Source organism: Styela clava, chromosome 5 (assembly GCF_964204865.1).
Source record: "Styela clava chromosome 5, kaStyClav1.hap1.2, whole genome shotgun sequence".
Taxonomy (NCBI): domain Eukaryota; kingdom Metazoa; phylum Chordata; class Ascidiacea; order Stolidobranchia; family Styelidae; genus Styela; species Styela clava.
This window is the reverse complement of record NC_135254.1, coordinates 17,310,705-17,337,823: the sequence shown is the minus strand read 5'-3', so window position 1 is coordinate 17,337,823 and position 27,119 is coordinate 17,310,705. Positions and strand designations below refer to the sequence as shown.

Genomic DNA, 27,119 nt, shown 5'->3' with positions numbered 1-27,119 from the left:
AAGCCTACAAGAACATCTGAACCTAAATCGAGTCGATAACAAGCTATCCCAATTTCCAGAAAAACCGCTATCATCGAGCAAGGTACAGGAATTATTCCACGGCGGACCACTTGTGAAGACTCCCCTCACTTAGCAAGCGTCCACATGAAAATGGTGTAAGCCCGACCTATCTGTATTTAAACTTCACATGGCGAAGTAACATGACCAGTACATAAAACAGAACCTCACAACGACAAAGATTTTACAGAAGCATGAATTTCTACTCGCGTAAAGTTTTTAGTCTTTTATAATTATAGTCAAAGAGTATTTCCAGTTATTTTAAGCCAACTGCGCGGACACGATACAAAGTTTTCTAAATGCTAACAAGCAAATTAGCTTGTCTTAATCCTATTTACCACCCCCCCGGTCTCCAAGCTATCAAGTGAATCGTCAGGGCTTTATTTAACAGTATCCATTGACCAATAACATTTATGCACGTATTTGAAAGTTTACCAACATCAGCAAGGTTGTGTAACTTCATTTTCATTGAAACATCTATATCACATACAAAACAAAAGTGCAGAAAAGGTGAATAACATTACATACAAAAGGTCCATAAACATCAACCAAATATCAAGCTAAAGTTTATTATAAGAAAACACCAACATGAAGAGACACTGTTACATGCAACATAGGCTACAAATGGCAGTACGTAACAATAAGATTTTTTAACTAAATGGCAGAAATTTCATATTGGTGAAAATCACCTTGACTATATTTATCAAAGATAGGATAAGCTTATCTACATTAAGCTCAATTCATACAGAGTACTACTTTGCGTACTGAAGATGCAAAAGGATATGATATAAAACAGTATGCAACAAGGTCTTAGTCTTAGACCAAACAACTTCATTTATGACAGTGCACCTAGGACACAGAAATCCATCAATATAATAGGAGAGAAAAAGCAGATAACATAAAAGAGTGAAATGTTGCAATGCTGTTCAATAAGTACAATGTATATATATATATATATATATTATTCTTTCACTGCTGCTGGTGGTTCAATTTAGGATCCAGTTGCAGTCTTCTCGTGGCCAACTGCACAATCTGTTAAATCCAACCATTTTTTGACAGAATTAGATATTGCAGTCGAGCATGAAATGTCTATATTCTTATTTGACATGTACGGATGATTGAGAGGAAATTTTGGAAAATTTTTATCTACTGGAGTCTCCGTCAAGTTCAGTGTTGGCATTTGGTAGTCAAGATTGAAAACCCTTGTCAAAGTATGCATGAAATCTTCAGCAGCATCTTGCACAGCATAATACATTCTAAAAACAAAGTTTCTGTGTTATTGAAGCTTGGCATATCGATACCTCTGATCAAGCAGAAGCCTTCTTAGTTCTGTATAAGAAAATGCTTGCTCAGCTTCACTAGAATAATCACCAACAGTGTTTCCCAACCTTCTTCGACCGGGACCATTTTCCGAAGCATAAAGAATCGTGTCAGTCTTAATGACACAAAAATTAAACAAACGTTGATAACAGAATAACTAAAACAGAAATATAATTGTTGTTGTTTATTAAACGTGCTAGAGCTCTCAGCAGACCTGATCCTGATTGAAAAGGTTGAATATTTCTCAAGGACCCTAATTTGTTCAATGAAATTAAGAGAACCTAATGATATATTCATGAAGTCCTGTTATAATCAAAATTTTGTTATGAAGTCAGTTATTAATATATCCTAACTGGGTTTGCTTTATTTTGATTAATATTTATTTAAGTTTTTTTACTTTCTTCAATAAACCTTTAAATGCCCCCCACCAGCTGGTAAGCATAAAAAGTTTTTCACCAATTTAATACAGAACTTTATGATCACCCTGTTCATAGAATTTCAGTTTTGTGATTTTGAAGTACATATAAGTAAGATTTGTACAAAAATTTGTGTCACTACACTAAGGACAGAAATAACTGGCCATACCTTTCTGTTTCTTCCTCGAATGATACAGAATTACTATTATTACAGTTTGAGTTATTTTCCAACGTTTTCATCATTACACCATCAGGTGGAGAAGACAAGAATGCAATCTGCATTGCACAGTCTCTCATGATTTCCTCACAGCCTTCTAGAGTCATTTCGGTATCATTATTTCCTAAATGAACCAAAATGCAAAATATTTGAATAACAAATATACACTAGAGCAGTGGCCATCTTTAGGCCATGCACCCTTTTCAGAAGAAAATAACTAGCTAACAATAAGCTACAAATAACAGATAGGCGACAGTATGTGTTACTCAAAAACCACATTGAATATACATGGATGAAGCGTAAATATTCAAAAGAAAGAAATGTAAATATCCGGGGGCATGAGGCGGGCAAGAATAAATTTCTTTTTAAAAATTAGCATCGTGTCCCTTCAAAAAATTGTTTAAAATTATATTTCATTGACAGTTTTGCACTGGATGCGCATTTTGCTTATCATCATTAGCACTAGGCTGTGTAGTTAAAGAAAATTTAAAATGAACTTCTATCGCAGGTTAAAAAAAATTGGGTCTCCGGATCAGGGTTTAGAAACAGGCTGTTTCGGACTTTTTTTATAGACTAATAAGAATGCTTAGTAAAATTATTGCTTTTTGAAATTCAATGATAATTTTATCCCAATTAAGACGCCGACTGCGGAGAATTCAGGATTTCAAATCCTAACTTCAAGGAGTTTGAAAATAGGACTCACGAGCGTGAAACACTCTACTTTTGTGCACCATAATTAGCAAGAATCTAAATCTAAACACTTAATTCTTACCTTCTGCACACGCAGTATTATAAGAACCAATTGTTGTAACTAATTTGCTGATCACAGATGTCATGTCTCGTGCTCTGTTTATATACTGTTGATAATATTGAGGTGGAAGTTCTGTTTCTCTTATAAGTAATGATGATTCACATATTCTTTGCTGAAAAAGGAACAGTATTAATAATAAGTCAAAATCAATTATCACTTGTTAAGATTTGATAAATAGCAAGAACTCAGTTAGAGTCAACTTAAAACAAACTGCTTTACATATTAGGATAGGATTCACATATTCATCCCGGGAAAAAGGGAAGCAGATAAGATGGCGGTGCGGTGGCGAGCGTATTCCGAACGCTTAGCACGATGCGCCACACCGCTGCGCCATATTAAACCCAAATTGAGTCTCGTCAATTAACATGAAGTATTCAACAAATGTAATAGGTGAAAAGTTTGTACTAGAATCGCATGGCACAATTGTTTTTTCGTTTATTACCCTGAGTTACACACCCTGTAGTAATGCAGTAAACAGAAGCTTAAATGAGTAACGAACTAAAACATGTCAAATTGTTTAAGAAAACAAAAGTACAATCAAACTTACAACTTTGTCCTAACTTACCTAGGACAAACAGGAAGAAAATCTAGACCTTAAAAAACAAAAACGAGAATATCGGTCGGAGACCGAAGACTTATCGATCTATTCATGCGCTCTTCCTCCATAGTGACACAGTGTGTCTCGTCACTAATTAATTAATAACACGCTAAACATACGACATAATTCATCCAAAATCAATAGACTTCTGGTCCGAGATATGATGAATGCACATGCAAAATTTGGAGCAGCTTCAACCCCGCTTTCGTGAGATATTGCGTGTATCTAACAGACAAATACCTATCAACATACTTACCGATCAAGATCGATAAGTAACTAGGAAGATTAACATTTTCTACAAACACAACTCAATCCCCTCTAATAACAAATTATCTAACATTAGTAATAGCAGAAACAAGTTATTCTCAAATAAACCTGAATAAAATCATAGTCATCCCTACTTGCACTAACTCATCTCAAAATTTGAACTAAGTAAGTGTGCAATAAACCATAGGTTCTCCAAGTGCTCCATGCGGAGCCACAATACTCAATGAGAGAAACCTAGGAACTTCGTGATCTATTCGTCTGCTAAATAAAATTCTTACTTGGCTAGTTTTGTAACTGTCTAAATAACAGCAGCGTCAAAATGTGGCAATAAGGCAGTAATTTGTGGGGTTCGAGAACCGCTGCAATAAACAACTGTAAAAGCATCATTCCCTAACACCTTACTTGGAGCTTACCATATCTTCATCAATCCTGCTATTCAAAACCTCCCTCACTGCAACCAACTCAATAGCTTCCTGAAAATGAAACATAACCTTGCTAATATAAACTGTGCTTTTTCTGATATTCTTGATAAATCTAGGCTACTAAATCCTCGCTTCTCAAGCTACAGATAATGAGTGCATACTAAATTTTGCCCTTAGACATTGAAAAATGCATGCGCTGGAATTCCTGGAAATAATCTCCAACTGGAGTCAAATGCCAACATTACCTATAAATAACAATATTAATTATCAGCTTGGTATAATATTAGTAACAGAAGAGCATTTTTAATATGCCTAGTCACACCATTAGCTACAAGCAAGGTTTACAAGAATTCACTGACTTCTAACTCTATGTAAAGATAAAAGATTTACTATTTGTTTTCGGGTTTGCCATTGCTTATCCAATTTATTTCACACTGGATGATGGGATGGGATTTGAACCTGTGCTGCCAACACAGCTAAGGCTAATGCTTTAACCATTAGGCCATTGTGCTTGCTTCCATGATAGGGGTCATCATACTAAAACAGTTAGATATTCTATATTTTAGAAATATTTTATGTGAGTGACAATGATGCAAAACATTTAAAATGAACTGACGTGTAAAAAAATTCAAACACGCTACAAATTTTACTCAACCGATTTTTCTATACAAACTTTTACTCCAAAAAAATATGTCTGTATTTTTACCTGAAGGTCTTTACATGATTGTAATAGTACTATTGCAGAATGTAGCAATGCTTTATTGTCAGTATTAACACCATTCACCTGAAAAATTAAAACTTGATCTGAATTGCGTTTTTGACACCTCCCAATTAGAAGCCATGTCAATGATAAAAATTTGATTGGCAAGACAAGTATATGAATAATCCTAGGTAATTAAAAACATGTCTAATAATACAATAATGTGGCTCCTAAAAAAAACGAATGAAATGTACTACAATCTACATGTCAAATATTTATTGGTACAGGTATATCCAATTATGAATAGATTTTAAGTGAAATTAACATATTAAACTTTGGCTCAATAAAATTTCACACGTATATCAGGCTTGGATTTCCCACAAGAACATGGCAGAACTTACATAATTTTGATTGGAAAACTCAAAGATTTAGTCTAGGTTTATTTTTTTTAAATAATTTCTCTCTAGTTAGAGATAAAACATTTTTTAGTGAAAAATTATTATTTTATTCTTATGTAACATTAAATTGATGTTAATAAACATACCAGACATTTACAGTTGGTTATGTTAGTCAATCCTTCTGCAATTGTTTTTCTTAGAAATGAGTCAGCTCCTTGTATAAAAGCATTCTTTATTCGATGACTCAACTGAAAAAAGGAGGGATATTGAATAATTCACAAAAATATAGCTAAGCACATAAGTGATTCACTGCTTCATGTTAGGAATACCGCTATTTGAGGATGGTATAATAGAATTCTCTCTCATTTACTTGAATTACCTATATTTTGTAGACAACCGAGAAAATAGGTAAATAACTATCTTGGCCAACAATGTTACAAGAACACAGAGATGCCCAAAACCAAATACCCCTATTCATCAATTTCAAATAAATTTAAGTGATGTTTTGGAACACGAAATAATGAGTGTATTCTGAACTGGGTCATTTTAAACATAGAATACATATAAGTTGATGTATATCCTATTTGATTTAGCATAGGAATGGATATAAGACACCAATCGCCAAACAAATTTCCTCCCCTCAATAAGTTTATCGCACAGACCGAAGGATTGATAGAGCAGCTACAGAAAATGTGTACTGATAATCAAGTAGGAAATCAGCACTATGTTTAACAATTTCAAAATTATCAAATTCTCACCAGATGTTCTTTATCTTCATCCAGTATAGTCTGTACATCATTGGTTACAAGACTCAAAGCACCGCTATATTTTGATATATTTGGAATGAGAACTCTGATTTGTCCCAGTGATTCTTTGACCATTTGTTCAATTTCTCCTTCACAGCCCTGAAAATTTATTAGAAATTGTGATAATGTAATAATATAAAGTAAAGTAGGCGGAATATCAAAACACATGATACCATGAAATTTAAATACCGTAAATTTCCTAATCCTTCCTGAAATTTCCTGATATTTATTGTGAAGATTTAATATTATTATTCAAATTTGTTTCAATGTAAATTGTGGGCACTACGGCCTATCGATTGAAGCGATAAATTTATGTTGGCATTGCGAGTTACATATCGATGCCCAGGGTGTAAGGAATTAGGTAAGCAATGTAAAGATTTCATCTCGTACACAAATAGTAGCTCCTTACACAAGATATCAGGTGTAAGGGTGCAAAGCGACAGAATCACAGAACACTAAACTATAAACCGGCAAGAACAGATACATTCTATCAGTATTCAACTCTCAAAATAGTGTGAATCAGTCTGGAAAGCAAGTTTTTGTAAGAAATAAAGACATGAAACCTGTAACAGTTTAGCCATCTCGACGGCCAATTTTCTCCCAGAAGCATCCAATTTTTTAACCAGTTTAGAAACCGATTTAGACTTGCTATCTTCAGTTGTGTACTTGCAAAAAGTTTGCATGAATGATTGGCACTTAACAAGTTGCATTGTAGCTTGAATCGGCAACTCACAGTTCATCGAGACATTAGAATCATCTGTGAATAGTAGATGATAAGATTTGTTTTATTTATTCTGGGGAGAAGAAGAAATAAGACTGCTTTATCATAACAACGAACTTGCAACTGGTTACCAGTCCAACTCGTGTATTGAAATGCCAATTTCTCCAATTAACATTATTATAAACAACCAAATTCTTACAAAATTCACTCAATATTCTCTCAATTGCTTTTCCATTCAACTAAATGCCAGATAACATTGGTAAAAGATAACAGACATAATTATTTGTAAATAGAAAAAGATTCAAACAGTTTGATAGTTCCTAGACTAATGATCTGTATTTATGTTTCAAATTATTGAATTCAGGAATAATATAGAATAGTGACACCTGAAGAACTGCCATTTTGAATAATTAAAGTGTAATAGTATGAATAAAAAGGCTTTTTTAATTCACTTTTTGAAAACTATAAAAAAATAAAAATCCAATAAATCACTGTTGATCTGTGTGTTTATTTTTTATCTCCAAAATCAACCGTGCGCCTCAAAAATGTGGCGCCCAGTGCAGGGATTGGATAGTGTTTTATGCTTTATTGCGTATGCCCTCTTGCGCAATGAACTACTTTGTGCATTATAGACCAACGTATATTCATGGATAAAAACCCAATTTAGGCAATGTATCAAGCATTAGGGAAAGCGAATTATTGGTTTGAGCTACTCCAAGTTAACATACCTTGTACTTGTTGTTGTAAACAGAATTCATCTTCTAGTTGATCACAAGCAGAAGATAATTTATGCAAGGAGATGAGAAGGCAATCAACAGATGAGAACGATCGAGTATCACGATCATTTGACATGGAGGTTATTAAACTGGAGAAAAAGGAATTTTAAGCATGAAAAAATAGGATGTGGTAATAGAATGAGAACTTAGTTTTGTCCACAATTGTTTGTCGAGAAGTATTGGGGGGCAATGGCATGGAATAGAGCTGTGCAACAGGTGACCGGCAAGCTACAACTAGGCCCGCCAAACCATTTAGTATGGATGACCCTTGTCAACACTCAAGAGTTTTTCTCATCAAATATAAATTCCTAATCCGACAGTTTATGTTTTACATAATGTCATACATGTTTTCTGCTCTGCGTTAAATATTTTGCTGTTTTGCCCGGTGTCTTTATTTTACCGTAAGGCTGAGCAATAGCCACATTCTCTTCTTCGTATATGGCCCACCGAGAAAAAATATTGCACACTGCTGGCCTAGAATGTTGGAAAAAATCATGTCAGCACGGCAGGGGAAAGATCTGGGAAATTTGGATTAATTTCTAATTATAAGTGTGTGTTTGCCGCTTAACTTGATCAGTATACAGATGTAAAGTACCTCAGAGAAAAAACAAAAAGTTGAAGTAGATTGTTGTCCAATTCTGACAAACAACAAAATATTAACATTATTCTAATTTGGTCTCATCGCATATATATATATTTATATGTACATACCTTGATTCGTTCTCCAGAAAGTTGGAAATTTATTATTATGGTGTAGCTGACCAATGATAATTGACCAGTGTAACAAAACATATAATATAAATTAAGATTCCTGAATATCGATTAAGTAGAAACAACAAATATTTTTGCTAAAGACTTTCCCAGATAAAAAAAAATCAGTACTTGACATTTCTTACTTTTTACACATAGTAAAACCGGATGGTTCGTCTTTTTTCTTTCTCATTGTAGAAGATCGACAATGCTGATCATATTGTAGGAGAGATTGTTGCAATGCAGGAGAAGTACGAGCTAACGTGAGAGAAGATAGTCGTCTTGTAATCCTTCTAGACTTGCTCGGCCTATTGGAAACATTTATAAACAATAATCAAATTGTTGATGAAGAATTGTTCACTGACATAGGATGGAAGCAAGCGAAAGAATAATTTTCTGAACGATGCTATGACCTGTGACCTTGGACGGTGTTTTGACTGGTTTTTTAATTTTTTTTCCACAGTTTTAGAAATAAAGGCTACTGTGAGTTTTCCATGGATAAAAACAAAATCAAAATATTAAATATTTCCAATTCCGAATCGATCAACTATTCGCGTATTACATTCTAGAGAGATTAGATAATAATATTGCACTCAGATGGCCCCTGTGCACTTGTTTATTCATCAAAATAATATTGTGATGTAACAAGAGACACCAGTCTCCAATCACACATGGTGCAACTCATCATTGTGCAAATGCCAAAAAAAAAAAATTGGAAGAAATGAAATACCAATAATAATAATAAATTTTTGCATGAAATATTGAATCATCTATTTAATTCTGCATACATACTGTATATCCTCGCATAGAAGCCGAGTTTAGGCTAAAAATATATTGCCAAACTAAGTATGCGGCTTATAAGCGCACAACTCTGATCGCACTTGAATACGGCTTGTATGCTCATAACTCTGATCACACATGACATTATCCTAACAATTCTAACAGCTCCAACTCGATCCATGGTAAGCTCTTGCAATAAGTACGTGCATGCACACTCGCGAAGCAGCACTTGGTACGCTATGACAGCGATAACAGTCCGTGATTGGTTGTCATACACCCGATGTTTACGCTAAGACATTAATATGCAAATTTTTATAAATTCACCATTTCACCGCCATTTTAGGGGGTCGTCAGCTTCTATGCGAGGATATTTGTATATCATTATTTTATTATTTATATAATTCAAATTTGTAGAAATTTTGATTTTTCAAATCAGCGCCAGACAGAATAAATTGCATTTTTTTAAAGTCATCCAGATGCTGCTATCCCTTACTTCGTAGCAATTGGTGTCTCCGTGGATGAGTTATGTTGGTCTCGTGATATTTCATCTGAATTAGATTTAAATACTTCCCACCAGGTATCTGCGGGATCATAGAATATATTGTGACCTGTATCATTGTAGCCTGAAATAAAAGATGAATATGATAAGTAGTATTTGAATTGCTGAAGGATCACAAATAATACCGCCCACTAACTAAGAGCCCACTAAATTACATTCCAGAAAGATTAGATAATAATATTGCACTCAGATGGCCCCTGTGCACTTGTTTATTCATCAATAATAATATTGTGATGTAACAAGAGACTCCAGTCTCCAATCACACATGGTGCAACTCATCATTGTGCAAATATTAAACGTAGGAGTTAATAACAGAAATGATGATGGCTAATTGCTTTATAATTCAATAAAAGGGCTGGGTAGCTGATTTGAAATCACAATGGCTATTCCAAACTGTGGCTCAGGCGACATAGCCAGTGATATGAAAACTACCATGAAACATCAGCCCAAATGCAGTTTCGTAGAAGTGGGGTTCAGAACTATGACACGAGTGCTTCAATTTTCAAATATAAAAATTGAACTTAGAAATTTCAAATTATTATTAAAAATCCAAAGGATAATTTTATTATTTCTCTAAATTATTAGTAAATTACAATGAAAGTGAAAAAAAATTAGATGGTTAGGATCACTGCCTCGCAAATTATGTTAGTCTTGAATTCAGATCCCAGTTCTGCTTGATATGGCAAGTGCACTAGTGCAAAAAACAAAAAAATAAATAAAACAACTGTTACTTTTACCATCGTTTTGAGAATTGTTCGTTGATCTGAATGCATCATAAGACTCTCTCATTCCTTCGAGTTTTTCTTCAAATTTTTCCATCGACCACAAGGTATAGATTTCAAGTTTTGTATTCTGAACTCTAAACAACAAAATATTGAAGCTGGAATTTTTAAATAAGGCAATTGTCTAATGAAACCTGAATACTTAAATTGATTGAAGCCGAGTATATTCATTAATAAATATATAATGTATAAAAGTTTCATCAGAAAAAATCTTATTTTTTCAGAATATACAGTATGATAAAGTATATAAGTATGATAAATTATTCGGTTTATGCACCCATTAACTATTGGAGGTATTGAAACACCTATATAGATAGATCAAGCTTGATACAGGTCCATATACTAATATTAGAAATTATCTCACTTGATTTGTACATTGTCAGCATCCACATCATGTCTAGAAAATACAGTACAAGTCTTCATAGCAGTACTGATAGTATTGGCTTCTTCCAATAGTAATGATACTCTGAGCGGAGTGAATTTGTCTGATGTACGCACAATTGAAACTAAAAAAGTCAATACATTTAAAAAAACAATAGAATATTCTTTTGATAGCGCGATGGCCTAGTGGTTAAAGAATTAACTCAATTATGTTGACATAGCAAGTTGAACATCTGATGTTGAAATCCCATACATGCACGCATAGATTAAGAAGGAAAAAATACTTCAATAATAGAATTCAAAGTAACCTTTTGGCTTTCCAGTTTCTTTTTTCTTTTTTAAGTTGTTTTGCATCCTTTCTATATCTTTTGCAAGTTTTAATCGTTCAGCTTCTAATTCCGCAAATATGTGAGATGTCACCAGGTCTCTCTCATCAATAACCTAGAAAATGATGATCTGGTGATAAAAATATTGGGTGCTCCAGAAGTATGCACACCAAGGTGTCGCACAACCTGAATTCTAACTGGTACACACATACTAATTTCAGGTTGTGTGCCATCTTGGTGCGCATACTTCTGGAGGTCCAAATATTGAACTATAGGCCAGCCCCATTTATATTTTATTTCTGATATTTGCAATAGGGAAAAAATATTGGTGGAAATATGGATCGGACAGTACACCTATCCACGGTATATCCTAAATAAATATAGTCATTAGAAGAACCACAACAATTAATTACAGTTTTCTGAGCAAGAATCCTGGCCTCCATTTCTTGTCTTTTTCTATTTGCATCGACTTCTTTCTGTAGAACGAGATATTCTTCTTTCATTCCTTCCAATTCCTTCATTGTAAATTGATCTTCTTCCTGCACAAAATATAGGTAAAGGATGGATGGTTTTGTGAAAATGACTTGCTTAAGTTTTCTGATAGTTCTGAGTTTTCAAAGAATCAGCATACGTCATAGCGTCGCCCAGCTTAGGTCCTCCTCCAGAAGTGTCTATTCATCCACATACATTTTAAAATATTATTTTTTGAATAAAACTATTATTCTAAATCCGAAAACTTAAAATATAGAATATATTTAATTCCAAATCGATTCAATAATTATTTCCTTTTACACATCTCTGGTCTAAAGATGCAAATACTTGTTTGAAGATTTGAAATTCTAATTCAGAAATTTAAGTGGCCTAGTGGTCAAAGCATTAGACTCAACTATGGGTATCATATGTTAGAAGCTCTGGTTCAAATCCCATGCGTCCTACACCACCCAGGTTGTAATACATTGGGTAGGAAATGCCGAGCCAGAACTTTTTCAATCCTTCCTAACAATAATTGCTCCTTATCTAGCAATAGATGCTTATGCAGAGGCTCGTTCGAAGCAAATGACCTATAAATATGTCACAAATAAATACTATCATACCAATTTAGTTTGTAGATTATGGACAACTTTTTCATATTGTTCTTTCTGTTCTGATATTTCATTCTGAGCTTCTCGTTTGGCAAGTTCAATCTCCTTCATCATCTCCTGTTTAACTCGAAGTCGAGTTTGTTCAATTTCAGCTTCCATTCTGAAGATATTTGACAAAAGAGAACAATGCTCACAATAGGGAATTACTACATATGTGTCTACATTCAGTTTGATTTATTGGAAGTTTACGAATGTTTATTGTGAATGTGATACTATGATACAGAGTTCTTATGATGAAGTCTTAAAATTAAATTGCAAAGGAAATTTATCAATTTCGTTTGTCATATGTTTATCAGCCCCTACAGGTGTATTAAATAAATAATAAAAATAAACACCTATTAAAATATAACAAACCTGGTTACAATACGTTGAGAACTGACTACATAACAAAATTGAAATTGTAAAAAACTTCATGAACACCTTGTATATTTAATAAACAAGGTCAGGAACCCTTTACTGTTATATCTAACATGAGCAAACTACGACACGCAAGCCAAATCCGGCCCGTTTGAGTATTTCAATCTGGATTGGTAAAATTTGTGGCCCATGGTCCAAAAACCTTGCCCACTTCTGCGTTATATGCTCCATAATATTAATTTTCCAGTCCACTTTTTAACATGATGCCTGTCTACACATCAGTCTAGTATCGCACAATCAAAGTTAACTGTACTTGAGATATTTGTATTTAAGACAATTTCAACTGTTGTGTCACCAACCTGGCATTCTGAGCTGCCAGTAATTCATTCTTTGCAAATTCAAAATCCTTTTTTTCTTCAACTACATTTTTCGTATTTTTCTTTTTTCTTTGAACTTCTATAGGATGATTCAGTCGAAAGAAATGATCACCAGCAATCACAATACGATCAGCCTAGGAAAATATCACAAATTCTATAAAATAGCCTAGGAAAATAATAGCTTCAGCTTTACCATTTGGACAATGTAGTAAGCTAATAAATCACCAAAAAACTCTTGATAACAGATAAAACTTAGTGAACTGGAAAAAGGAATAAAGATTATAAAACAGTAGTGATAGTTCATAATAGCAATCAGAGCAGTGGTTCTTATTAAGCCGCGACCTCTTTTTAGAATTAGTCAAGTCTCGCGCCCACCTCAAATATAACTAGCTAACAAAAAGCTACAATTCTACAAATAACAGAATGTAAGGCGAAAGTATATTTTATTCAGAATACACGTTGAAAATACGTGGATGGAACGTGATTAATGAAATAAATGAAAAGTTTTAAAAACAGCAAAATTTGTTGTTATTTTTATAAGTGCAGCTGTTTGTTGCGAACAAAATAAGAAAAGTAAATATCCAAAATAAGGCGGGCAAGATCAAATCTAACAAATATCTGTTTTTAATTAGCGCCACGCCCCCTCAAAAAATTGTGCACGCCCCTTTTCTGGGGAGAGCCCCACGGCTTGAGAATCACTGTATTAGAGGAATAATAACTACAAACAATAACAGGGAAGTGCTCACATGATGAAGCGTTGTCAATTTGTTGATCATTTCTCCATTGATAAATATTTTAGCACTTTCATCTTTTGGTGATATTGTGACAACTTCATTTTTATTTTCAATTTCACAATGTAAATCTGCAATAAGTGTTCCTCCCAGTTGTATTTCACATTCATGCGGTCCACCTTTTCTCCCAACTCTATAAAAAATTATTATTAAAAAAATTTGAAACAATCAAAAAAAAATTCAGGACGTCAAGGTACTGTGAAAATAATTGAGCATGAATGAAATTCAACGTGATATTACCATAGTGATTTTAAAAAAAACTTCAAGCCAATTTGCTGGGACCCTATCTTTTGATTGGATTTAAGTAATATCAGGTACTATAGATTTAAAAAGGCAAATATTAAATTTATACGATTTTGCCAACCTAGATGGATTTAAATCATCGCAAGAAAATAAACAGTGGTATAGAGTTGTAGTTTGGTATGTTTTCATTGTCAGGGAGTAGGGTCACATTTTTGAACCTTCCAAACTCAGAAGCCAAAATTTTAAATTTTTGCCAGAAGTGGGAATATCAGAAGTTTAATTAATGGTAATAATCGAAAAAAATTGCATGAGTGGCTGTTAGTGATAACCTTTTTCAAACAGGAAATATATATATTACCTAGTTGTTCCATGCTTGATAACATACAGTAACAACTCGGATAGTTGTGGATCTTCATTTAAATTAACAAGATTAGGAAGTCTGTTGTCAACTTTAAATGAAACACCTGCTCTCTGTAAAATAGAAAATGAAATTGGACTAATGCTACGATTTAGTCTTCAGATAGTTTCCATGAAATGCCTAAGTTGATCAGAATTCCTGTATTCAATTTCATATAGATGTTGGCTTTATGAAATCCAGATATTTGAAACATTTTTGCTCTGTAACACTTGTTTGATTTGCAGAAAACTAAATTTGAGCGTTTCAAGACAAAGGGACAAATGTTGAAAAAAATTTAAAATGTCACTAAGAAATATAAGCTCTTTAAGTTAGTATCTAATCCTAGGATTCCTAGGTAGGAGGAATATTTGGTCTATATTTCAATAAAGCATAGGAGTTTAAAGATCAGATATATGTAAGTTTCCCAATTTTTTCAAAACAGCTTCTTTAGGTTTTTTTAGGGTTAAATCCCCCGTAAGGATTTTAAACAAATATTAACGAATTCAATTTTGGAATTTGATAGATCTCTTCAGCATGGATCAGTCACATCAACTAAGTCAGTGGCTCCCAAACCCCGGCCCGCGAGACAATTACAACCCCCATAGCGATTTAATATGGCCCGCCAAACTTGAGTAAAACAAATTTTTTTTTTCTTCTTGCATTCTAGATACCGACAATTGTTACACCAATATCACAGTTTAAGCAGATGTATTGTCGTAACAATTCAATTAGGCTGGTATCTTAATTATACGTACCGGTATCCATCCCTTGCGAGCGCTCCACCCTCCTGGCCCACGAGTAAACTTCCGCTTCTAATTTGGCCCCCAGCCAATCAACTTTGGGAACCACTGAAGTCAAAAGTAAGATATTTAAATATTTAACATATTCATACCTTCAATTCCTGTATCTCTTCTGCTTTTCTTTTCTCACTTTCTTCTAATTTTTTTAACCACCTGATGTTGGTTTCATTTTTATCATTTTCTGCAGCAGATAATTTTTCACGAAGTTGTGCGATTTCTCTCACAGATGCTTGATATTCTTCAGCATTTGCACTCGATGATTGATGAGCTGCTCGCAACTTAGCGATCTCTGATTTGAGTTCTGAAAATAGCGGAATTCACTCAATTAGCTTAGCGGAAACTCAAACTGTAAGAACTTTGCTCAACAGGAGACATATTTATATGCATTTCACTCTGAACTAGGCTCTGCACAAGAATGGGTGCTCCCAAAGTATGTGCACCGAGATGGCGCACAACCTGAACCCTAACCTGATATAACACTATGTTCAGGTTGTGCACCATCTCGGTGCACATACTTTGGGAGCACCCAAGCATGTAGTTTGGAAGGATCAAAATCTTTCCGGTTTGGCATTGTCTACTAAGTATATTACACACCGGATGAGGTGATGGGTAGCCTATGGAATTTGGACCAGAGACTCTGACCTCTGATGGCATAAAAGTTAATAAGTCCAAAGCTATAAATGCTAGTCCACCGTTCCAAAACAATTTACAGCTGAAAAAAAGCTTGAAATATATTTTTACCTATTCACAAATGGTTTACCGGTAACACTTTTTGTCTCGACTAGAATGAATGCAAAATAAAAATAGAATATTTTGATGTCTTATAATTCACATTCACAAAACACTAACAATTCTGACATATAAAATTATCTGATATTTCAATTCGAAGTCAATTCCTAGATTATCCATATATATGAAATATGACAGGCATCGATAATTGATATTTTGGTTCAAAATTCCATGACCACTTCCTCAGTCAGAGTGTGATAAATTGGTTAGGCAATGCCAAGTTGGAAAGATTCAGAGCCTTTGAAACTAATCCCTATTTCTCAGTGACTGCCTCTACAGAGCCTTGTTTATATGTCATAATTCAAAACCTTCCACCATAATCCTCACTAATTTTTGCATATTCTATTTGCACAATAATAATTTATGCCTGTTTTCAAATATTAGCCTAATTCAGACAATCCACTTATATTTTATGGTATATTCACCTGAGCAATAAACAACAAGATTAAGAAATTTAAAATAAACTTCATCTTTTACTTTTTTCGAATCAACGTTAGAAACATCCATCTCAACGAATGCAAAATTGGGAATGAATAAAAATGCTACATGACATCAATGTTTTTATTTAAACAACTATGTGATTTCTCATAAAAACTTTATTTGTGTTTCTAAATATAATATACCACATAGAATTTATAGAGAAAAATATTGTTCACATTCTTTCTCGATGAATACATAAGATCTATTAAGAACAAATTGTTTGTCCATATCTGTTAAAAATGTTGATTTAGTACTTTGATAGGCGATGTCTGTTTTGATCAAACAAAAGTGGAATTCACGTCTTTAATACAGTCTATTTGTTAAGCTTCTTTTGTTGAGTGTAATGAAAAATAAACTTTCACCAATGGAGGACTGGAAAGCTGGAACGAGCCTCGATCATGTTTGAATCAAATATAAATAAAGCATCAAAATAATCTGTAACTTGGTATATATAAAAAAAAACTGAAAAAGGCAAAGTTAAGATTTTGATAAATAATACAACCCCAAAAAATTCTAATTAAAATCAGGATGCAAAGTGGATGATTCATCTTTCAAGTATTTCAACCATAACCCATACAAAATTATGCTATGCAGAAATAAACTAAGCTAATTTTCTTAGACAGTCCCAATGTTCTAATAAAATTGTTTTACAAAAATTTCTATATCAAAACTTCGAAATAAAAGAGAGTAAACATTTTCAAGAAAATTGCATTGTTTTTCAAATTTTCCCATATTTCCTACCTTGACTACTTTTTAAACATCACATGTGACAATTAAAAAATTAAAAAAAAATTTTTGATGGAAATCAACTATTCTAGTTTTTACCAAATTCCAATTGCACCAAAACAGTGTTTCATTTAAACATTTCATGCAGACATTTTAATGTTTTTACAAACTTCAAGATTTAGCATTATCAAAAATAAATGCTTGCAAAACAAACCTCTTATAATAGCAGCATTAGGATCTTCATTGATTTTGACCATGTTAACAATAGTCCGAGCTTGTGCCGCATATCTCAATGTACTTAATGTTTCTTCAATATGCGTTTCTGCAGGACTGACTGTTGCAATCATAGCAGTTCTGGAATTCCCACCAAGGCTTTCTTTCAATAACCTGCAGTAAGCAATGTTAAAGTATATGAAACTGAAGCTTGCGGCATCAGTATCAGTACAGAGTGTGCTAAAGAGATCAATGGTCAAGCAATACGGTAGCAGTCGAGCAATACAAAATAAGATGTGTTGCCCTTAAATTAAAATAACCCAACTTTTTCACAACAATTCAGTGATGAAAATATTTCTAAATTAATTATAGAGGGTTATAGATACCGACACACTGTTTCAATCAATTTTCAAATTTGATTGCTTGATTTTAACAAAAAACTTCATGTAAACCCCAAATATAAAATCAACTTACCAAGTTAGTGCAGAATCACGATAAGGTATGAACAATCGACTCTGTCTTCTTGCACTAACTTTCGATCTTTCAGAAAGAGCAAATATTACTTTGCCCAATGTTAGGAGACTTTTATTGATACTTGCTCCTTCCTAGAAAAATTTGATGCAAGTGAGTGATTCCTAGCTTGTACTTAGGTTCACATCTCCCCCTAACACACGTGTAATAAACTGGCATGTAAAATTATCGAGATTATGGTTTTCTTTGTGATATATTTATTATCTTCTCGTGCAGAGTCACCACAACGATACACTTCACCATAAATATCAAGTCAGAAAATGATAAAAGAAATATAGAAAAAATGTAGCTTGAAAAGTAATCAAAGCAAAGAAGATACATATAGAACGTGTCCCCGATGAAATAAACTAAATTAAAAAAAAATTCAACTAAAAAAAATCTGAAAAATGTCAGAAAACAAATTTTACCAACACCGACAAACTTAATTTAATACAGACAGAAGAAAGTAAGAAACTAAAATAAAAATAAAATGTGAAATGATTTGTGCTAAACAACTACTTACAAATTTCTGAATATTCACATGCAAATGAAAAGATGATTATGTCGATTTCATTTCAAACATTACAATGAGTGAACATACATAATAAACATAACACTCTCAAAAAATAAATAGATTTGTGATTGTGACTGAAGAGTGTTTATAAAATACGAAAAAATAGGATGACCATGAGCAACCAAATCTACGAATTATTTCAAGAAGAGAAAGTACGTACATGCAGTTGAATAGTTGATTTGATTATGCAATATGCATTAAACTTCACTAAATCTGAACTAAGTAAACATGCTTTCTTTAAATTATAGATTATAAAGTGATGTTTTAGCAGTCATGCAGAAAAATCTACCAAAACAAGACATGCTATTACCAATCAAGAAAACTTAAGCAACCTGTTCGTTTTGTCTCCAATATTTACAAATGTGTTTAGAAGGTACAGAACAGAAGGTACAGGAGGTTTAGAATTATGTAAGTATTTTTTGTCATTGTGATTTGCAACACTGGGATTTGGTTTTTCAAACCATCAGCAGGTCATTTTTAATTTAATTTAATCAAGCAACATATCATGTCAAATAACAGGTGAAGAAGTATCAATTTGCAATTCATTCATTGATAAGTAGCCTAATAATATTTACATAACAATATTATGGTAGAATATTAATAAAAATCTTACAACAAATTAAAAGTTTCATGGAGATTTTTACAAACCTTCAGTCTTTGTCCCGAAGTTTGTGCTGTTGAAGATCGTTCTGATCCAGCAAGATCAACCAAATTAATACGACTTCTTCTACCAGTAGCATGGCATTCTCCTTCCAATTTTTCAACCTGTGCAAAATAGTTTTTTATATAGGTCAAGCCGTCAAGTACGCTTATTTTAATTAGACAAAGAGGTGAAAAAAGCCTTAAAAATACAAAATCTTTTGATTATTTTTTTTAATAATCAATTTAGACGAAAAAGTACAATTAATTTACCAACATTGAGATGACAGCCAATAAATCATAGTTATACTAAAATTCACAAAGATCAATAAGATCTCTAATAAAACTTTTTAATTTCCAAAAAGTGCGCAGTAAAAAAAGATTAAAAAATAATTACAAACAGAATAAAAATATGCATGCACACGAAAATATTGCAACATGAATTACAATTTTAACATGTGATAGAATATTAGTCACAATTAATAAGCATTCATATGAGGATATGAGAATATAAGTTTCTATTATAAAACTTTACAAATGTGACAGAATTAATTTGTGACATACCGTGGTTCTTGTCATGTTAAGAATAAACACTGAATGAGATCTTGAACTTTTATCATTCATCCCAGTAGACGCAGTGACCCTCTGTCTGTTACCAACGTCCAACCAGGATTGGATATCATCAAATGAAGTTACGACAAACCTGGGAAAGCAATCATCATAAATTCTCCAAGTTTATATTATATGCTTTGTGGGCATGGTGGCCTGGTTGTGAAATCATTAGTCCTAACTATGGAGGCATCACAGGCTAAAATCTCAAGTTCAAATCCCCTGTCCATCATCTCACATAGGGTGTAATAAACTGAATAGGCAAAGTCTTGCCAAACCATAGCGTCTCCTTAGCTTACAGTGGTAGCTTATGAAGAGCCTTGTTCAGAGCAGAGGGCTGTAATGTTTACCATATCCCCTGCAATATTTTTTCAGAATAGAAGAAGACCTTTTATTTGTTTTGTATCAAAATAAAGTAAATGAAAAGTCTATAAAAAGCGCAGGGAAACAAAGAAAGGAATGAAGATACACAGCACCACTAAAGTATGGTAAAATTTCTCAGTATCTTCAAGAACTACAGGGCATTGCAATATTCATTATTCTGAGGAGAGTTTACTTCTTTTTACTGAATTACCATGAAAAACTGGTATGAATGCAATTCACAGGTATAAATGCCAAAACGACTAATATCCTTGTTATGTTGTCTACTAATCAAAGTATTATATAATGCAGGGTGGTCCAAAGAGTTTGATCACTTTTGGGTTTTTTCCGAATGCGGCCCGCGAGACCTTCCTAAAAGGTTTTGCGGCTCCTCAACCTCGCAATATTAGCTCACCCTGATATAATGCATCAAAAATAAACTAAAATGAATTTCACATTTCCACTCACTTTGAAAGGCCTTCAACATAAGGTCCATCTTCAGGATGCTCTCTGACTTTAAGCTGGAAACAAAAATATAAAATTTCTTCTCGCATTTCAAATATACATAGATGTATTTACAGTTGTGGCATCGTGTATTCATTTGCATACGGCAAGGAAACTTATTATTCGAAAAATGGCTGTATGTTGGAGTACATATGTCGAAGTGATAAACAAATGATTAATAGCAAATTTTATCTTGATAAATACCAATTAGGATTTTAAATAACTATCATGAATCAAGAGTGGTCAAAAAGACCATAACACAAAGACGCCAAGAAAAAATTGCCTCAAAAAAGACAAGCCATCACAATGGTAAATTTCCAAACTATGTCTATTGTCTGACGTCACTCAGACATATATTTATTGCTTGCCTCAAAAAGCTTGATTAAGCAATCCAATTTGCATTACTGTAAACTAAGAGCAGTCTCTACATTTGCAACCTGTTGTCGTTTTTGTTGGTGCAATCGCTTTGCAGCTGAAGTATCGAACTAGCTGCGATGTCCGCGTAGGCAGCCACTTGAATTTTAAATTCCATGCACCACCTCACCCATGGTGTAATAATTTGGCTAGATAACACCGAACAGAAAAAATTCCTTTTTTTTTTTTTTTAACTCCTCACAGTGGTACAGTGTACAGCAGGGTTGTCCAACCTTTTCGGACGAAGGGCCACATTCAGTTTACGAATCATTGCGCGGGCCATTTGACATGGTAGTTATGTTCTAGTTTTCACTACACGACTACAGATCAATGAAAAAACAAACAAAGCACCTACATCATAAGAACAATGGAAATACGAAGATACTGTGAAGTCAAAAGTTTCAACCACAGGTAGATATTTCAATGGGAATTATGGCAATGTGTTTATCCAATAAGTTTGTCAATAGTAGGTGCAATGGACGATGTAGCAATGCGGAGCGGATTTTTCATGTGGCTTTCAGAAATTAGTATCTCATGAGGGATTTTACATGGTTCATCCACGAAAAAACTGCTAGAAATAAATGCTGTCGAATATTGAGATCATAAAACTGCTTTTTCAAGCTTCACAGAGAAAAAAAACAGGAAAACAGATTGAAATACATGGCAGACGATAAAAATAAGTTCAAACATGTCTCACTAGCAATAACGAAAACAAATGGACATAAAAGAAGCTTTCGATAGCTAGGTGGTTTCAATAATGGCTCAGATTTGTGAAAGACATTGGGTTTCGAGAAATACTGCGTGGGCCACTCGGAAACCTTCGGCGGGCCACAGGTTGGACGACCCTGGTGTACAGTGTACAGTGCATTGTTTAGAGCAGGGGTCACCAAACTTTTTTGACCACGGGCCGGGTATGACTCAAACTGACGAACTGCCTGCTGTATCATGGAATTCCACGAAATTTTGACATAATTTAGATAAAATAAACAACTATTATCTGGTATTTGATTTTTATTCCTTAGCCCATAAATTTCCCAACATTCGGAGCTTTTATTACGCTCAAGTTATACGTGGTGCAAATTAATGATATTGTCTATGACTATGTACACCAATAAAATTTATGTGGACGTGTGTATTTCTTTCCTAACTTGATACTTACCAATTTTCATGAAGTTTGTACAATCAGAACATCGTTAATTATTACCCACAATGAACCACTGACAAACTAACATGCACAACTCCAGCGTTTATTTGCGACGATCTTTCGGCGGTGTCAAGACCGTTGCCAGAATAAAATCCTGAAATAGTCTCAATATTCCATAGATAGATGTGACGCAGATCGAAAGATTAGTGATTGATATGTTTTTTTTTTCATATTTATTACGCAGTTCTTATCAAAAAAGTTATACAATCCTTATGAAAAAATTGGCCTGTCGGGCGGTACTAAAATGCCGATATCTCCGTTATTTCTTGGCCGTTTTTTATAAACTGGGTATTGTTTTCTTATTTTCACTCAGATCTATCCACTGGCGCAGTTTTTATTCAAATCGGATGAACTTTATTTTTTTTGTAACTTACCTACATGAATATCTGCATTTTAAGCGGTACAAAAATTAGTTTGACTTGTGAAATTGGAGCAGTACGCGAGAGATCACAGTACTGTTAGCGCAAAATGCACATTCGACGTTCATTTTAGCACAAAGACGTAGACAGTTTCGTCGAATGCACACGCCACGAGTGCATCTTTCGCAGAAAACGTTGCCTCCCGGTGGGGAAGTTTAGCCTATTTTGTCACAGCTATTTCTAGACTAATTTTTCATTACTACTATTAAAACTACAACTCCTTAAGAGGCAAATGATGACTTATTTGTTTCATACTTGAATTTTTCAAACACAACCAGAAACTAACGAATAGCATTCAAAATCGCAAAAACGAAGTATTGATTACAACCACGACTGAAAATCTGTCAGGGTGACGAAAGTGTCTGAGCAGGCGCGAAAAGTCCCATTATTACGTTACTTTTCTGCATCTTGCTGATTGGCCAATGTTACCAAATAAACAAGGAAAACGATGCTCGGGAAAATTTCTCTCGGAAAAATATTTGGCCATTTTTGCGTGTTATTGCGGGCCGGATAAAATGGTGGTTTGGTGACCCCTGGTTTAGAGTGAAATACGTGAATAACTAATTTTTCTGTACTACTTTTTCACTCACAGCTTGTTTTTTCTTTTCACCATCAGCACCAACTTGACTAGATACTAGAAGATCATGAATTTTTTCATTGTATATTTCAAAATAACTCATTTCAATATGAAATTGAACCTGTAAAGATGGAAAAATAATTAGAATTGAATAGGCCTAGTTGAAATCAAGAAACAAGATAGTAAAAAATAATTTATCAATTTTGAGAATTTTATCAATGAGGATTTTAAGAAAAATATAGATATATAGTAGTTTTAAAATTATAATGCATTGTAAAAATCTTAGATGAAAAAACGGACTGAAAATTCACTTAAAAACTAGCATAAAATTGCAAGAATGTTGACCCCTAAAATTAGCACTTTGTACATTACCATAAATACTCACCATTTTGTCTTTAGAAGTGATAGCTTTCACGCCACCAAACATTTCGTCGCAAAATCTAGGGATGACACCAACATCTTCATTGTTTCCCATTATACTGCAATAGATCAGACAATATGGTAAGGAGGAGGACCCAATCAGTCAGACAACAATCAACCCTTTCATTAGAAATTTTCAGTATGATACAAAGAAGTGATATTTAGCAGCAAAATATAAAATAAGCTTTAAACTAAGTGCTCTTAAACACAACTATACATACGTGTATGATTTTCCACTTCCAGTTTGTCCATAGGCAAACAAGCAAGTATTATAACCATTGAATGCAGCACTCAGCAATGGACGAGCTAGCTTCTGATATACGAATGATTGAGATGCAAATTCTGTACCTTGAGACATTGATAATTCACAAATTTAATTAGATTCAAGAACGAGTCAGAATATGAATACGTAAACTGTAGAGATTAACAGTGCTAATTAAACTATTATCAAATGAATTTATTCCAAACAATGTTTGAGTAAATATTAATGCATTTATTACACTCCACAATAGCGAGCATAAAATATTTAGATAACAAAAATTACCATAATCCATTTACATTACTAGAACAAAGTTTAAATCCATCATAGCCATGAAGCAAATGAAATATTCTTACTTTCTAAACATAAATATAGTATTGATTGCGCAAAAAATCAATTCAACAAATTCACCTGATGACTGTTTTATAGAATCAAATGAAAAATCATAAGAAAAATTATGATCATTCGATCCATCTGAAACCAATGTTCCATTTTCGTTCATGAAAACCACTTGTTTTGCATTCGCATCTTCCTCCCTGTCGGTTATAAAGCACTGTTTTATAGGTTTGTCCAGAACAAATTGAATACAGGTACATTTTAATCAGTTACGTGAAATAGGCCCATTTATATAAAAGATTTTCCAAATTGAAGAAATTTTCTATTTGATGTGTTCAGCATTAAACTTAACATCCGTCCAAAAAGGAAAAAAGAAACATTATTGTCTCTGGCATTTCTACATTTTAGGGATACTTAAAATTCATAGTTATCGCGCACTTTCGATTGCTGAATTGAAAAAAAATTTAGAATACAATCAAACTAGCGCTCGTGGACATCCTCGATTACCATCTCATTTCATCACTATAATTTTATTTCAATGATCCAGTCAAATATGCCCGTATTCTCTAAAAATTTGGTTTCACTAAATATCCGTATACAAAAATAAAATATTTACTTCTGGCTGAACGGCCGCACTCTGACAGCAACAGTGACGGAAAAATCTTCTCGTAAATTTTCTTTGTCTACGTTCTGAGCGAGACCTGAAAACATATTTTTAAAAATATAAATGTGCTAAGCATTTTCAAATATTAATAATTCGTCAGCAAGCAGAAAAACAAGCGTCGCGACTCGCGAGCATAATGAAATATTCTGAAGACAATGCTTTATACTTCAGACTGTTAAGAGCATCATTGAACATTTACAGGAAACTTTTGTATTTGTATATCTCTGTTTCTGTGAAGTACGGTATGTATTGGAAAAGCATTCTAGATTATACAAAAGATGGAAAATAAATTGCTACAAAACTCATAGAAAAAAAGTCGACTAATATACATAAAAATTAAAAAGTCATCATCATACTTAATGCAAAAGATGATCTTCCTCTTTTAATTGAGTTGCTTCCACCAAGTCGACTTGCTAAATTTTTTCGAACAGAGGTGGGCTTGTTTTCGTGTGGATTATTGCGCCCAGTTGGGTTCCTAGAGCTCGGAGAAGGTGGTTTATCCTTAAAGATATCATGCGATTAATAGGATACATTAATTACCATAATCAGTTCAGTTTGTAGTACAAGGTAATTACGGTATGTCATTTTAAACAAAAACACAACTAAAATTTTGTCAATCAGAAATATAAAAAGACAACGAAAAACCACAACACCAAACTTATGACAACACAGTGCTATATCAATCAAGAAACAATTGATTTATTTCCCCAAAAACTTCAACCAATTCATTCACTCCAATCTACTTCTATAATACGAGGTTGAACTTGTAACAGAGTAACCAGAAAATATCTGTTTCATTGTATTTTAAACTGGAAAAATATCAACAATTGATTTCAATTTTCCAAACAAATAAAGCTGGTTTCAAGATCCAACTTTCAAACAGGATCCAAAACAGCTTGCCTAAGGCTATAATGTACCTAAAATAAAATAACTACGGTACATTAGACTTTTATTTACCTGAATATTTTTAACCATTTTGCGAACCATATCATTTGGAATCGATTTGAATGAAGGACTTGCAGTTACTCCAATTTCTGTTTCAGGCGGCCTACGTTTCGGTGGCGTGCCATGATAAGGGCTCATACCAGGTGTCATTTTTTCGGGGAGATGTTTTTTGATATTCCTTCTAGCTATAGGAGAGCTCTCATGGTTATCTTTAGTGTTTGCTTGATCCGCATGACTTTTTCGATGATGTCTTGCAAGTGAGCTTGTAGTTGTCGATAACACAGACGATGCACACATGAAATTTGTAGGAGGAATTTTAGGACTTTTCGTTGTACCTGAGGTACTTGAATTTTTCTTATCGACAGATAATTTTGTGCTCAATTTTGATGAAGTCTTAACAAACCCCGTGTTTTTAGAAGTTGTTGAAGTCGGTGTATTGTTATTTTCCTTGTCTAAATTGACTTTAAAAAACTTTGGTGATCTTGATAGATCTAGTGCATTACCGGTATCTGTCCCATCACCATATTTGACAGGGGTTGATGTCAGAGATGATTTATATTTTCTGTTAACTGTAACGGAAGTGTGTGGTGATCCTTTTCTGCTAGAAACCTCATTTGTGAATGCTTTACGTTTTTGAGTTATCGCTCTTGAAGACATTTTGTATATCAATGGTCTACACAAGTAAAATTATGTAAATGTGATTTTTGTATATTCTTTGTAGCAATCAGATTTAACTCAACCAGGTACATATTTTTAAATCTAATTCTATTTCTGAAAAATGTTCATTTAAAAATAATTTCATTAATTACCAAATTAGTGGTGCAAATAAGAATTTAAGGAAGCAATCAATTATAGCGTCCTGGGAGGCTTACTAAAAAAACGTGTCCATTAAAATATATCTGGATTTGAAGCGGTTGAAAGAAATGAGCAATGACTTGACCTAATCCCCAGCAAGATTCGCACCTGCCGAGCATATCCCTATCACAATAGTTAGCGCAATGCACCACCATGCCGAGTTGAAACATGGTCACCAAGATATTTTACAATTTGTAGTTCATTTTGTTTTCACTGTGCATGGTATCGTTTAAATTTTATGAGCATAATGCGCCGCACGAATTTCCACACGTCGTCATTTACGATGTGTGTCATACAGTCTGTACAGTACAAAGAGAGTGCAGAACCCCGACAGTCTAGGCCTTGATCTACATGATTAAGTTAAATTAGGATTATATGCATGTAAACATCCATGTTCAGATGTAGTACAAATAACATTTTTATCAAAA

General features: G+C 33.5%; 1 protein-coding gene and 2 non-coding genes across 5 annotated transcripts; all 3 read right to left on the bottom strand.

Moving 5' to 3' along the window:
* Window positions 1-422: 422 nt before the first annotated feature.
* On the bottom strand, window positions 423-26,600 carry LOC120344521 (kinesin-like protein KIF14). Of its 3 annotated transcripts, none has more exons than XM_039413785.2 (32): window positions 25,849-26,600; window positions 25,248-25,392; window positions 24,844-24,928; window positions 24,303-24,427; window positions 23,854-23,980; window positions 23,598-23,691; window positions 23,226-23,333; window positions 20,563-20,615; window positions 19,690-19,828; window positions 19,135-19,251; window positions 17,877-18,007; window positions 17,404-17,576; window positions 15,287-15,495; window positions 14,356-14,468; window positions 13,710-13,887; window positions 12,946-13,097; window positions 12,182-12,329; window positions 11,501-11,626; window positions 11,070-11,202; window positions 10,745-10,886; window positions 10,336-10,457; window positions 9,533-9,662; window positions 8,406-8,567; window positions 7,462-7,598; window positions 6,576-6,769; window positions 5,965-6,111; window positions 5,353-5,454; window positions 4,815-4,892; window positions 4,100-4,159; window positions 2,783-2,933; window positions 1,963-2,134; window positions 423-1,313 (listed from the first exon to the last, which is right to left on the bottom strand). In XM_039413785.2, exons 1-32 carry the CDS (start codon window positions 26,491-26,493, stop codon window positions 1,049-1,051), a joined length of 4,863 nt encoding a protein of 1,620 aa, XP_039269719.2. In that variant the 5' UTR covers window positions 26,494-26,600; the 3' UTR covers window positions 423-1,048. The 3 variants fall into 3 exon arrangements, with proteins under 3 accessions (XP_039269719.2, XP_077968928.1, XP_077968929.1); XM_078112802.1 differs by having other exon boundaries at window positions 23,854-23,974; XM_078112803.1 differs by lacking the exon at window positions 4,100-4,159.
* LOC120345248 (small nucleolar RNA SNORD67) lies at window positions 8,847-8,954 on the bottom strand. The gene has a single exon (XR_005569884.1). It is a non-coding gene; the product is annotated as a small nucleolar RNA SNORD67 (small nucleolar RNA).
* On the bottom strand, window positions 9,779-9,887 carry LOC120345249 (small nucleolar RNA SNORD67). The gene has a single exon (XR_005569885.1). It is a non-coding gene; the product is annotated as a small nucleolar RNA SNORD67 (small nucleolar RNA).
* Window positions 26,601-27,119: the final 519 nt, after the last annotated feature.

Excerpts from the sequence above, each read along its gene's own strand:
- LOC120344521 (XM_039413785.2), bottom strand. The coding sequence starts at position 26,493 with ATGTCTTCAAGAGCGATAACTCAAAAACGTAAAGCATTCACAAATGAG. Across the intron at positions 8,568-9,532 it reads GAGACACCAATTGCTACGAA|GCCGAGCAAGTCTAGAAGGA; the intron begins GTAAGGGATAGC and ends TGTTTCCAATAG. Across the intron at positions 2,135-2,782 it reads TAATACTGCGTGTGCAGAAG|GAAATAATGATACCGAAATG; the intron begins GTAAGAATTAAG and ends TGGTTCATTTAG.